The sequence below is a fragment of the Phocoena sinus genome, chromosome 21 (assembly GCF_008692025.1).
Source record: "Phocoena sinus isolate mPhoSin1 chromosome 21, mPhoSin1.pri, whole genome shotgun sequence".
In the NCBI taxonomy this organism is placed as follows: Eukaryota; Metazoa; Chordata; class Mammalia; order Artiodactyla; family Phocoenidae; genus Phocoena; species Phocoena sinus.
Window position 1 is genome coordinate 23,596,327 of NC_045783.1, and position 14,942 is coordinate 23,611,268.

Here is a 14,942-nt window from a genome sequence, read left to right on the forward strand (position 1 = left end):
ACCTGCCAGGCACTGTTCTAGGCACTTGGGATACAGCAATGAATAAAACAAAACTTAGGGGTTGGGAGAGGCAAACAAAGCCAGGGCAACTGAAGCAAAGTAAGTTTGGGGAAGAGTGGAACAAGAGGAGGCATAACAGTGGTGGCTTGGAGTGGGACCAAGTGGGACTGGAATAAAGATAATAGAGAATTCTGGTCTCCACATGTTAGGTTTGAGGTGACTTTTAGGAATCCAGGTAGACATGTCAAATAGACACTTGGATATACAAGTCTGAATTTCAAAGCCAAGGTAAACTTGGTAGTTATGCTATCAAAAAGAAGACAGTATTTAATGCCACAGGAAGAGATACAATTCATAGGGAGAGAATTTAGATATAGCAAAGACGGAGGCCCAGGACCAAATTAAGAGAACACTAACATTTGAACCTTGAGCAGAAGTTCCTAGAAAGAGTCTGAAAAGAAATCTCTGATGAGGTACAAGAAACAAACAGGAGAACAGTGGTATGGTAGTTGAGAGAAAGAATGGTCACCAGTGTCCATTGTTGTTGAAAGTTTGGATCAAAAAGTGACCTTTGGGGGGCTTCCCTGGTGGCGCAGTGGTTGAGAGTCCGCCTGCCGATGTATGGGACGCGGGTTCGTGCCCCGGTCCAGGAGGATCCCACATGCCGCAGAGCGGCTGGGCCCTTGGGCCATGGCCGCTGAGCCTGAAAGTGACCTTTGGATTTTGAAAGGTAGAGCTCACTAATTACCTTAAAAAGAGAATTTCTGTTATTTGAGATCCCATCAGTTGCCATGTACAGTTCTAGACAGTGGTGAACAAATATAAAACGTTGTACAAACTTACACTCTAGTGGGAGAGACAGCCAACAAATAATATAGTTCAGATAAATAATAAGTGCCTTCAACGAAGATGCAACACAGCCAAAAATAAATTAATTTAAAAAAAGAAAGGAAATTAGGGGACTAGCACTTCCCTCAGCCACCAGGGCTTGTGCCCCAAAAGGCTTCCTAAAAGTGATCTTCACCTCCCCCACCCCTGTAAACACTGTCCCTTCCCCATGATGGCTTTTCCCTTTTCTCTCCTAGTTACACACCTGTTCATCCTGCTGTTGTCCCTCCCTCAAGGAAATCTCACCTGCCTGATCTAAATCAAAGACTGTCACAGGACTATCTATCCACTTTCTTTGCAATTATCATTGTTGCAATGTTACGCTTTTTCGTGTCTGTCTCTCTCACTAAACAGTAAGTTCCTTGAGGACAGAAACCGTACCTGGTTTTGCTCACCTCAGTGTTCCCCACACATATCAGTAAATGTTCACTCAATTTGTAGGATTACTTAACTAAATGTATTTGTACCTCTGCTTACTTTTTTCCTAGCCCTGTTACTAAAAAAAAAACAAAAAAAACTCACAGACTCCCAAGAGCTCGGATTTGTATTAAATCCACTTGTTACTGAGTCCCGCCGCTCCTCCCTCTGGAGGTGGGTCTCACCAGACCCTAGTTCTGTGTCGGAAAGCGAGAAGCCTAGTGCAGACCACCCAACTGGCCTTACTGCTCCTTTATTACAAGATAGGGAGGAGAAAGAAATGGGTGCGCTTTGAAGGACGCAAAAGGATCCCCCAAAGGCATCACACCAGGCCTCCCAAAGGACCGCGTTAACTCGCGCTCCCTTCCCGAAGGATGGGGAGGTTGCAGGATGCGCGTTGGGGTCTGCGGGATGGAGTTTCCCGGACACTGCAGGGAACACGGGAGCTGGAGTCTTCACGGCCCGGGAGCCGGGGCGGGGCCGGGAAGCCTCGCAGGTCGGCGATCCCACGAGAGCAGAGCCGGGGAGGAAGGGGTCAGCCCGAAGGCCCCCAGCCCGGCGCGCCCCCAGCGCCCCAGCGCGAGCGCGAGCCGCCGGCGGAAGTGCTGCGTAGCGCACTTCCGGGTGTTGTCTGGCCGCCGCCGCGCGTCTCCGGTCTCCCGGCCGCAGCCGCCGCCGTCGCCTAGGGTCCCGGAGGCAGGAGCGACGTCACCGCCATGGCCGGCATCAAAGGTGGGCCTGGGGCGCTGGGCGGCCAGAGGGCTGCGCGGCCGCCCCGAGAGAGGGGGAGGGGTTCCACGCAGGCCCCGCACGCCGCCTCCCGGGGCCGGGCGCGCGCCGCGGGGCCGCTGCGCTGGCGGCAGAGCCCTGACCCCCGACCCCAACCCCCGGCCTGCGCCCTCGGAGCTGAGGTGGGCGCGGCGGCCTCGGGGGAAGGACGGCGGGGTCGGCGGCTTGTCCACCAGCCCCCACTTTCTGCTGAGCTCGGCAGCCTCGCTCCCACTCGTCGCGCCCCGTACGGAGAACGAAGTGGCCCGCGGGGTGTTCGGAGTCCCGCAGCCGCTCGGGCCATCACATGTTTTGCAGGAGTTTGCGTCCGAGAGCGAGGCGGGCAGAGGGTGGTTTTGAGGGGGTCGCTAGAGATGCCAGTTACGGTAAATCAGTGTCATTTCCCATTTAAAGGCAAGAGTGCGGTCTTCGGGCGCTGAGCCCAACCGAGTCCCCCAGGAACGCCCTGGAAGGCCTTAGGGATGGTTCTTTCCCAAACCTCGGCGATCACATCCACGCTCAGGACCCGTACTCAGAGCTTTACGCTCCTAAAACGGATGCATTTTGATTTGCGGTGTTGGTCTGACAGAATAGACCCTGTGAGCGACCCCAAAGGGCTCCTTCCCCCTGCCCTCTCCACAGTTGCACGCTGAGGCTTTTTCACATTTCAAAGTTTTTATTTAGTTGGTTTTTTTTTTTTTTAAGGCAAAAGAGTTTTTCATTAAAACTCAATGGAAAAGTACTCGTTTATTAGTCAGTTTCCTTTAGAAATAAGGGATGTCGCATGCTTTCCAACTGTTTGGTAGTTTTGTTAGCGTGGTTAGAAGCAAATACCATTACGAACGTTTTCAACTTAATTCTTGACAACGAATTACATTGATTTCCTGACCTGAGGCTTTGTAGAAGGGGCAGGCAAGTAGGAAGTGAAGAACTTCAATAACAGTGTTTTTTATTTGCTTTAAGGACAGCTTTTGCTGAGCTGCTTCCCCAGAGTCACATTTTTACTGTTTCTTATTTGTTTGTAACGTCTGAAGACATTTCATTTCCTATAGAAAACTTTGTCAATTGACCAGCTGAGTTACTTTCCAGTCTCCTTTTAAACTCTGGCAGACCTTTTAAAATCCCTGTGTGAAAGGCAGTTATGGTAGAATGCTGTTTTTTTTTAGGATGTTGCCAGTTTCTCAGTTCTTTGCCAGTTTCTCAGTTCTTCTCCATTTCTTTACTGTCAATAAATGCAGGAGTCTCTCTCTCAAGAAAATAACTTTGTGATTGTGGACTTAGGTGAATATTAATCAGCAGAAAGTGTCTCAGATGGGATTGTACTTAACTTTTGGTTTCAGTAAGATTTTCTGATTGCTATGATTGTTTCAGGATGTTTTCTTCCTGTTGGCCTATCTTTATGTTGCTATGATTTAATCCACGACTTATTTCTTAAGCCATTTGCCTATTACTTTGTTATATACTGGATTTTTCTGGTAACTCCCAGGTTAGGGAACTGGTCCCTTCTCCTACTGCAGTCTCTTCGTAATCACAAACTAGCACCCAGTCTTTTGAGAGTTTAGATAAATCGGGCTGTTCCATCCCCAGCCTGGAGGCTTTGGGAGTAGAAACCAGACTCATCTAAGTTTTGCCTTCTGGATGTCAAATCACTCAATTACAGCATAAAATTTTGCCTCATTGATGTGTCATCTAGGACAACCATTTATACACAAATGAGGAGTTTTGTATATAAATCAGCCTAATTGCTGATTTCATAAGACTGGAGAAACTTTATAACTTTTGAGAACACTTTTGAGCAGTTTATTTAACCCCATTGGCATTTATCTTATCCATCGTGACTGGGAGGTGAGATGTCACATAAAATTATTTTTTAATACCTGAATCTTGTTTCAGTTCCTTGGGTTTTTTTTTTTTTTAAGAAATCATCTTCATTAACTTTTTAAGAGTGTACCCAAAGACTTTAGACTCTTTTTTGAGGATAAGAACATAAGTAGGGACTTCCCTGGTGGCGCAGTGGTTAAGAATCTGCCTGCCAATGCACGGAACACGGGTTTGAGCCCTGGTCTGGGAAGATCCCACATGCCGCGGAGCAACTAAGCCCGTGAGCCACAACTACTGAGCCCACGTGCCACAACTGCTGAAGCCCACACGCCTAGAGCCTGTGCTCTGCAACAAGAGAAGCCACCGCAATGAGAAGCCCGCGCACTGCAATGAAGAGTAGCCCCCACTCGCCGCAACTAGAGAAAGCCTGCGCAGCAACGAAGACCCAACGCAGCAAAAAATAAATAAAATTAAAAAAAAAAAAAGGAATAAGTAATTTTTCTCTGTCATAGAACAGAGTTAACTTCAGCAACCAAGTCCTAAGGCTACTTATCTCTTGGCCAAGATTATCTGTCGCAAATCTGGTATGCTCTTTGAGATTTTTATGCCTAATTTAACCTTTTTTTTTTTTTAGTCTCTTCCCCCCAATCAGAGGGCAGTTCTTGCTTGTATGCAGCTCTCCCTCCTATTTCTCATCTCTTTAAATATAGGAAGCAAAATAAGCTTACAAAATTTTGTCTTCACAAGATACAGATAACAGTAATCCAGGAAAGAAAAGTTACTTTTCACTTAACTTTTTTCTGGGTACCTGAGTTGCCTATTGAAATATATATGTATAAGTGAGCATAGGTGATCCTTTAAAATAAAAAGGTTTTATTCCGCTGGAATTCACACACAGTTGTCACAAAAAATGAACAAATAACTTCTGAATAAGTGCCTAAGTGTCTCCTTATAAAGAATGTTAGCTTTGGGCTTCCCTGATGGCGCAGTGGTTGAGAGTCCGCCTGCCGATGCAGGGGACACGGGTTCGTGCCCTGGTCTAGGAAGATCCCACATGCCACGGAGCGGCTGGGCCCATGAGCCATGGCCGCTGAGCCTGTGCGTCCGGAGCCTGTGCTCCGCAACGGGAGAGGCCACAACAGTGAGAGGCCCGCGTACCGCAAAAAAAAAAAAAAAAAAAAGAATTTTAGCTTTAGTGTATGGGCTTTGTGGTATCTATGTTATGTCTCTGTTTCCTTTAGGAGTCTAAGGTCTATGCTGCATAAATGGCTTTTGAATCAATAAGGTGTTATTATAGTGATGAACTTAGCTGTTTGGCAGTTATATTTCACAAAGCAGAGATGGTGTTTTACTTCTTCAGCATGTCTTATAACAAGTATCTTTAGTGTTCAGAGAAGTATTTGCATTTTAGATCTAGTCCAACCCTTATTTTATAGAAGAAAGTACTGATATTTAGAAGACTTAGTCAGCTAGTAAGTGGCTGGTAGGAGCTGGGACCCAGTGCCTCCTGACTCTCAGTTACGGCTGTTTCTGCTCTGCTGCATTGGGCTCTCTTCTCTTTTTTCATCTCCCTCTCTCTCTTCTCTTTGCTCCCTTTCGTTCATTCTACACGTTTATTATTGAGTGTTAAGAGCTGAGGCGTGAGCATCAGCAACAGAAGAACTCTTTCCCTGCTCTTGTGGTGTGAACAGCTTACAAGGGAAGACAAATACAAATCAGTATAACATTGCAGCTGTGATAAATGAGCACAGGGGAGGCATCCAGAGCAAAGAGGACCTCTGCACGTGCACGTCCCTCAGCCTGGAATGTTCCCCCCAGATAGCCACGAGATTGATTCACTTCTTCATTTCATATAGATCTCTGCTTAGATGTCTCCTCATCAGAGACGCCTTCCCAGCTGATGCATCTAGAATAGCACTCCCACCCCCTTACTTGATTTTTTTTCCCATAGCATTTGACATTTATTTGCTTACTTTTTTAAAAAATTGCTTTATTCTCCCACCAGAATGTAAGCATGAAAGCAAGAGCTTCGATTTCTTTACATTGCGCTGTCTCCAGTGTCAAGAACAGTGTGTGACACACAGTAGGCACTCAGTAGATATTTGTGGAATAAGTGAATAAATAAACATAATGGGAAAAAAAAAACAAAAACATAATGGGAATCGGTCTAGTCAGGGGCTTTGCAAAAACTTCACTGAGGAAGAGATAACTGGGCTGTGACCTGAAGGAAAAGTAGGAGTTCGCTTGGCAGAAAGAGGCAAGGACTGGGACAAGAATTCAAGCTCCGTGAGTGACATGGCCTTAACATGTCCCCAGCACCTGTTAGGTATTTGGTTCTATGTAGACATTTCTTGAATGAAATAAGTGAATGAAAAAGCGTCTGAGGTAGAAGGGATAGCATGTGCAAAGGCCCTGTGGGTGAGGGAGCCGGCTGATTTCCAGGAGAGGAAAGGGGGCCGGTACAGCTGCAGTGCCAAGACCAAGGGGTGCTAGCCTGGGGTGATGTGTGTCCGAGCAAGGAAGTGGGGTCAGCTTATGAGGACCTGTCTGGAACTGAACAAAACAAACAGTGAACTTGGTGTTTTCCTCACTGCTTACATGGCATCCCTTATAAACGTGAAGCTCCTCTTTTGCTGCAGATTAAAGTGCAAATGTGTCTTTTTCTTTGTGCAACTGAAAATCTAATGGCATTAAGGACTAAGTAAATGTGTTCATGGTTGACATGACCTACATCACTGATCTGAATGAAAACTAAATCTGCCCGGCTCCCATGTCATTGGGTGTCCTTGATTATGACCATCTTAATTCAGAGAAGTATATCAGTAGTTCTTAGCAGCATTTAACCCCTTGTGTTAATTTTGGTTTGTATATGTTGGATTTTTGTCTTGGTAATTTGTAGACTTTCGACAGCTCTTTTGAATTTTAATGTTTCTGTTAAGGTTAGTGGACTGCATCATTAAAAAAAAAAAGTAAGTTATTCTCTTAGCCACTGTAGTTGCAGAAATATAGGTTGTATAGAATTCAAAATAAATTGATCGTTTGTTTCTTTGCTTAATTCTAGGCCATTGGTTAACTATGTATATTCAAGGAAGTTGTTTCTACTCACTTATCTATGTGAAAACACTTTATAAAACATAATGCTTTGTATAAGTGTGTGTGTGTGACTTCAGAAACTATATTTCAGCTATAGAATGCATCTGTTGCTTGTGGTAATGTCTTAAAACAGTGATACCACCAAAGGATTGTACCTGTTATCCTGCAGATTTTCTAATGTGTAGGAACTTAGGGAAAGAAACCCAGCTATTGTTTTGCAAACGATTTAAATTTCTGTAGCAGAATTAATTGACTGAGATTACTGACTACAGATATCCACGGACACTTTTCACCTGTGCCTGTTGGGTGTGTGTGTGCAGGTAGTAGGAACTGCTCAGGAGAGGGTTTCCCATAGATGAGGCTTCTGAAGTCCAGTCAAGTTGACTGCGGAGTTTCTCCACATACCACTTTTCAAAACTGTAATGATCTGAGGAGTGAGTATCATACTAATGCCTGGAGGAGCGTTGATCTCGCAGACTGGGATGCTCATTTGACATGGAACCAGTAATTTGGGAATGTGGTGACGTGCTGGCGATAGGTCAGGGCTTTGAATATCAGTATCACTGTATTTTGCTTTGAAGATGCCACAAAAGACTTATTCTGAAACCAGATAACTTCAGCTTTTGAAGATGATTCACTAATACATTTGCTTTTTTTGGTGTGTTTTCTTTGCTTTTTGCCTCTGGGATCACAGGTAATGTTCAGACTGCTAATAGTAATATTAATACAAATAGTGTTAATTTAATTTAATTACTATTTCTATTTGTCTTTTTATTATTTACTTTGCAGCTTTGATTAGTTTGTCCTTTGGAGGAGCAATTGGGCTGATGTTTTTGATGCTTGGATGTGCCCTTCCAATATACAAGTATGTAAGATTTTTGTGTTTTTGAGTGTTTAAGTGTAAAATTTTTCTACTTTTAAAATTAAAAAAAATTTTTTTACTACAATAGAAGTAATCCTGAGAAATGGTCGTTTACCAAGGACAAACTTTAAGTCTTCACTTAAAAGGTGTTTGAAAAGATTTTAGGACAGCAGTGTGCAAAAAAGACTTTGGCTGTCCTTGACTACTGCTAAGTCTTTAATGGCAGAATAGCAACACAGTAGCCCAGCACTACTGCTTAATTTTGAGAACCAATTGATTAAATTAAATGCAAGAAAATGTAAAATGTCTTTTGAGCAAAAACAAACAAAAACCTGTAAGCAGAGTCAAGAGCAGCTGACAAAAGAAGTCATGTAAATGACTTTTGATGATTACTTTCCTTAGGACAGAGAGAATTTTTTTTAATTAATAGGATAAATTAGTAAGAAAAATACAGGGCTTCCCTGGTGGTGCAGTGGTTAAAAATCCGCCTGCCAATGCCAGGGACACAGATTCGAGCCCTGGTCCAGGAAGATCCCACATGCCGCAGCCCAACTAAGCCCATGCACCACAACTACTGAGCCTGCACTCTAGAGCCTGCAAGCCACAAATACTGAACCTGCATACCACAACTACTGAAGCCTGCACATCTAGAGCCCGTGCTCCGCAGCAAGAGAAGGCACCGCAGTGAGAAGCCTGCGCACCTCAATGAAGAGTAGCCCCCGCTCACCATAACTACAGAAAGCCCACACGCAGCAACGAAGACCCAACACAGCCAAAAATAAATAAACAAGAGCTTCCCTGGTGGCGCAATGGTTGAGAGTCCGCCTTCCGATGCAGGGGACATGGGTTTGTGCCCCGGTCCAGGAAGATCCCACATGCCGCAGAGCGGCTGGGCCCATGAGCCATGGCCGCTGAGCCTGTGCTCCACAACGGGAGAGGCCACAGCAGTGAGAGGCTCGTGTATCGCAAAAAAAAAAAAAAAAAAGGGAAAAAAATAAATAAATAAAATTTTTTTAATCAAAAAAAAAGATAAATACAATGCAATAGAAAAATGAACTACAAATATGAAAAAAGAACTGCAGATTGCTACTAAGAACATGAAAATATACTCACCCTCACTCAAAATTAAATGAAATCCATTGGCAAAGATAAAAGATATGGCAAACAAGCACTGTTATGTACTCTGGGTGGAAGTTTAAATAGGTACAAGTCCTCTGGGAGGCCAGCTTGCCAGTAGCTCTCAAAATGTATATATTCTCTGAACTAGCCTTTCCACTTCTTAGAATTACTCATAGAAATCCACTTACAGATGTTTGCAAAGATATGTGTAGTCGGGGGAGAGTATGGATGTTCATGGCAGCCTTGTTTATAATAACAACAGCAACAAAAAAAAAACTGGAAGCATCCTAAAGGTCTGTCAAAAGAAAAATGATAAATTATAGTGCATCCATCAATGAAAATACTAGGCAGTCTTAAAAAGAATAAGAGCTGGATTGCTAATATGTAAAATAAGATATATTGTTAAGGGCTTCCCTGGTGGCGCAGTGGTTGAGAGTCCGCCTGCCGATGCAGGGGACATGGGTTCGTGCCCCGGTCCAGGAAGATCCCACATGCTGCGGAGCAGCTGGGCCCGTGAGCCATGGCCACTGAGCCTGCGCGTCCGGAGCCTGTGCTCCGCAACGGGAGAGGCCACAGCAGTGAGAGGCCCGCATACCGAAAAAAAAAAAAAAAAAAAAGCAAACAAACAAAAAAGATATATTGTTAAATTTAAAAGTGCAGTGATTCATTCATATCTTTAAAGTTTATCTATATGAGGATATGGAAGGACCCAGATCAGTAGGAGTGGCGAAGACACAGACAGCCTTGGTTTTTCACTTTCTGTGCTTTTATAATTTTTGCATCTTTTTTCCCTTAACTTATGTCCATTTGTAATTTTTTTTCTCAGAATATTTAGGAAAAGATCTTTTAGGAAAAACATATAGATAAATCTTTGCTTATCATGAGTGTCTGAGTACAAGCAAATCTCCATTATGATGTGTGTTTTATTTTATGGCAGTTTTAAAAGCCATCTGTTTCTTTTTAACTTTTTATTTTGAAATGACGATGGGCTCTCAAGAAGTTGCAAAAGTAGTACAGAGAAGTCCCTTATACCCTTCACACATCTTCTCCCAGTGTTAATATCTGACACAACTGTTTTATATGATCACAGACAGGAAATGACATTGGCACAATACAATAGCTAGACTGTAGACTAAAAGCCATCTATTTTTATTGTGATAAAGTTCATATTCTGACTGAAAGTTTTCAATATTACTGTCAGTTCATTTTCTGTATTTTGATTTCAGTATTTTGGGAGTTCCTAGTGACCTGTGGAAAGTTTGGGAGTGTTTCAGCTTCATGCTAAGGCAGGATGTTAGAAGTCAAGGGCATGAATCTTGAATTTTAAAAATTACTGTTAATAATTCCATTTTTCAATAATCCCTTTTTATTTATAACCTAAAATGAAAAATATATATATTTTTAATTTTGGGCTTTGATTCCAACTGTTAAAATTCATAAAGTGTTTTCTTTTAATTTGAGAAATATTTAATCATTGTATCATAACTTTAGGAATACTGTGACTCTAAATGTCCCTCTTTTCAGTGTTCAGGTTATAGCTTATTTTTAAACTGTGTTGTATTTTGTACCTTTCAATATGCTTCAGTCCTTATTTTTAAAAAGAGTGGATCTTGTGTGAGGAAAATGACAAAGATAGCAAAAACTACATTAACTTATTTTTCTTTTTCTAGCCAATACTGGCCTCTCTTTGTTCTGTTTTTTTACATCCTTTCACCTATTCCATACTGCATAGCAAGAAGATTAGTGGATGATACGGACGCTATGAGTAACGCCTGTAAGGAACTGGCCATATTTCTTACAACAGGCATCGTGGTCTCAGCTTTTGGACTCCCTATTGTATTTGCCAGAGCACACCTGGTAAGTGAAAGCATTCTTCTACTAATGGTTTTACATTAGATTATGTTCAGTTTTTCTCAGGAAAAAAGTTTTTGTTAAATGACATGAAAAAGAGACGAGAGACATAGGAGCCTAGAGGATAAGAGATAAAAATCTTACTTTTGTTGTTGTTAACTGGTGGAGAGCATTGGCAGCGACAGTTGGCTTGCCAGTACTTCACTGTCAGAATTGGGCACATGGACTCGGCCAGTGCTGAACAACCACTGGCCTGCCCTGTATAGCTTAAACATGGAAGACCTGAGGAGATCCGTGTTCTCTGCAGGTGGGAAAGCACCAAAGAGTAGAAGAGGCTTCCCAGACTCACCAGTCAGATTCACTCCTGCATCTCTGGGCGGGTGGAGCTGGCAGAGAAGACGGCCTGGCCGCCCTTCCACATGGAGAGGGCGATGACTCCCCACCTCTTGAAAAGAATGTGCACGAGTGTGTTTGCATCTCTGATATTTTAAATTTAATCTGCTCTCTAGATAAAATTTTTAGGTTCACTAATGAAGAGTTGGAGCAAACTTCTTTGTAAACAGAAAATTGTAGAATTCTGTGCTACCTCCTCATGGCCTGGAAGTTAGGCTTGCTTTTGAATAATTACCATCTTCCATGACTTTCTGTCTCTTTAAAGGAACCAGCGATACATAAGAACAGCATTACATGTTCAGCAGCGTCAGAGTTATTATTACAAGTTGTATTTGTTTTGGATCGTGATTGGCTGCAACTAGAGCCTTGATTCACTTTTCGTTTCATTATTGTTTTTCATGTCTGTTAACTGAGCGTTTCTGTCTTCTTCTGTAGATCGAGTGGGGAGCTTGTGCACTTGTCCTCACCGGAAACACTGTCATCTTTGCAACTATCCTGGGCTTTTTCTTGGTCTTTGGCAGCAATGATGACTTCAGCTGGCAGCAGTGGTGAAAGGGATTACTGAACTCTTGTCAGATGGACTTCTTGTCATTTCTCAGCCGTCCGTGCACACAGGAGGTGGGGCAGTGATGCCGAGCAGTGGAGCGAGCCTCTTGGGGGTGTTCTAGGCGCTCCTTCTCTCTTGTATTGTAAGCATACTATTTTCACAGAGACTTGCTGAAGGATTAAAAGGATTTTCTCCTTTGGAAAAGCTTGACTGATTTCACACTTATCTCTAGTATGCTTTTTGTGGTGTCCTGCTGAATTTAAATATTTATGTGTTTTCCCTGTTCAGTGTTTTTTTTTAACCAGTATGCAACGTTAAATATTTTTTAAATCTAATAACCATTTGCATTGGTTAGGAACTAGAGTTCTGCTGGCTATTACTGGGCTAAAGTACTTTTTTTCCTTAAAATTATTTAACCTCCATTACTACACAAAGTTATAAAGATAAGTTTTTCAATCAGTCAGGATGACATCACTCCCAATTTTATGCAAACATGCAGAGTATTAGCATACCTAATAGATGATATACTCAGTGCAAATATAGCTGCATTTATACCTCAGAGGGGCCAAGTATTAATGCCACGCCCTCCATCAGGATTGCTGGTTTTGCTGGAAAGCAGGTGTTTTGTGAACTGAAAATTATTTTATGGAATTGCTACAAAGGAGTGCTTTTATTCTCAATTGTTAGAAGAACTTATTGTTAAAGGTAAGAGTGTAAAAGCAGATTTTTGAGATATGCTTTTTATTTATGTTACAATTAGAGTGAGTTGCATTGTGGGAAGAAACGATGTTGAAATTCCATTTTTTTGAATCCTGTTTCTATTTATAAGTGAAATTTTTAATCTTCTTTCAGACTTTCATGTTTTACATGGGTAAAGGGACACACACAGAACTACTACTGATACGGGAAAGTGTATGTTTGCATCCTACATACTAGAAAACCTTTTCCTGCCTCCTCCTTATAACTTATTTTATACATTGTATATATTAAGTAAAATAACTTTTCCAATATGGTTTAATAACACGTTAAACTAGAGGTTTTAACACATCTGGAGAGTGATTGCTCCACCATACATTCAGAGTGCCCCAGCCCCGCAAGGCCTTGACGTGATTAACAAGTGACTTGTTCGTTATGCTGATAATTCATGTATTAACAACTCGAGATTTAGACCACGGTAATTGTAGTTCTTATCCCCAAGGTTATATCATATGTAATTTTTAAATATTTAAGGCAGGTTTCCTGTATACCTCTCAACTGCTTTGATTTTTATTTCACCGTCATAGATTTGCTGTTACCTTTTAAAAATGGCCTTGATTGTGTGAATTAATGCGAAGTAGCCAAATCCAGCTGTATAGCAGCTTCAGACACAAAGCTGACCAAAACATCCCCAGTAACCAGGCGTGATCACATTGTAGTGGTCATTCCATCTCACGATTATCAGTACTTGTTTTCAGGAGCTAGTTTTGAAAATGTTCAAGTTGGTCTGACAGTATTTTGTTAAGGACATTTGTTTATATGTTTATTCAGTATACTTACATAAAATCTGTTCTGCCTTCAGACGAAAATGGAGTAATCATGACAACTGTCTTGTTTTATAAAGTTGATTTCTCTAAAAAATGGGAACAAATTGTGGGTTTGTTCAGCTTTTTACTAAAGGTGCCTCAAGGCCACGGGCTTTATCGCCCAACTCAAGTTGTTACTTTGAGCCGTGAGATGGGAAGCAGAATAAAAATGCGTGCGTGTGGCTGTCGCATTTACACACAGGCTGAAAGCAGCTTGCAGTGTTAGGGTGTGGTAGGCGTAAAGACGGAGGAGGGGCAGCCACACGTGGATTAGGCAGCTGGTGATACAGTTGGGAACTCAGTGCCTGTGATCTACTCAATTTTTTTTCTTTTTTCTTTTTTTTTTTTTTTTTTTTGCCAAAAGTACATTCTCTGGTCTTCCCCCATGCATTTTCTGTTCTAGAATGTCAGTGGCACTGCTACTGTTTCATTTACTTAGCCATAGACTCTTTTTCTGAGAGCTGCGTATTTCTTCTGTATACTAATCGCACTGGCAGCATTGTGTCTTTGGCCTTGCACACTAGCTTGACATAGTGCTGTCTCTGATTTCCAGGCTAGTTACTTGAGGTCTGAATTTTCCATAGAATGTGCACTGATCCTGCATTGCCATTCTTCTATGGAAAGAGAACTTTTGATGATGAAACAATAAAGATTTTAAATATCTATTCTAGTTTGTGGGTGTTTTTGAAATGAAAATATACAACACACTTCAGTTGCTGAAGTGCATTATCCATTTTAACAATGTGATATAAAGCAAGGATGACGTTAGTTATAAGGTTAGTCTTGCAGGAGTTTCACTTCCAAAATAAAAGTGAAAACGTAATAATAAATACTACACTGAAGCTGTATGATTTTGAGCTGGAGTAAAAGGATTGGTAATCTGGGGGAATAGAATTTTTACTGACCTTTTAGAAAAATAGCCATAGAAGGTTTTGTTGACATAAAAAGACTACTGACCGTCAAAAGTCAAGGTTGTACGTGTTCTTAAATTTTCAGAATTTTTTTTATGACTGCACGTTTTATTATGTATTTATTATTATTCATCATTAGAGCATTTTGCTTTTCGCAGACATTTCAAACAATTAAAGGTAAAAAAATTCATCTGTGTGGTACAATGTGAACAGAGAAAAGTACTGTTCTCTTATCAAACATGAATCTTGTCCCAAGTTGTCCTAATTATAATCTCATTGTATACTTTAAAAAAAATTCAAATCATAGGTTCTTAGTGTCTGCTTTAATATGATTTTGGGGGCATTGTGAAAATAATCCAGACTTTTAAAAGTAAACTCTAGAATGTTTATATTGAATGTGACTAGTTTTATAAGTGTCAGGTAACTTTAAATCACATCAAATTTAGCAAGCAGCCATGCAATATTACTAAGTGGTATGTACATTTTAGATCTCAGGAGGCTTTTTGATGCATAAATTGGTGGGAATTTCAAATTCATATTTCTTCTGTATAAGCCTGTATTATCTTTTCTGTCAGAAAAGATTAGGGAGCTCTTGTTTTATTGCAGGACTCCTAATTTTCATGCAGTCCTAGGGAAGAGAACATATCCTGTAAAATAAATATTCCAGACAACTAAAGCTTAACTCAAAAAGAACTATGTTTGTTTTAACT

At 41.5% G+C, this 14,942-nt stretch overlaps 1 protein-coding gene across 1 annotated transcript; it reads left to right on the forward strand.

Moving 5' to 3' along the window:
• The first annotated feature begins 1,897 nt into the window (after window positions 1-1,897).
• Window positions 1,898-13,985, forward strand: LEPROTL1 (leptin receptor overlapping transcript like 1). The gene is made up of 4 exons (XM_032618548.1): window positions 1,898-2,037; window positions 7,777-7,852; window positions 10,639-10,825; window positions 11,648-13,985. The coding sequence occupies exons 1-4, from the start codon at window positions 2,022-2,024 to the stop codon at window positions 11,762-11,764; spliced, it is 396 nt and encodes a 131-aa protein (XP_032474439.1). The 5' UTR covers window positions 1,898-2,021; the 3' UTR covers window positions 11,765-13,985.
• Window positions 13,986-14,942: the final 957 nt, after the last annotated feature.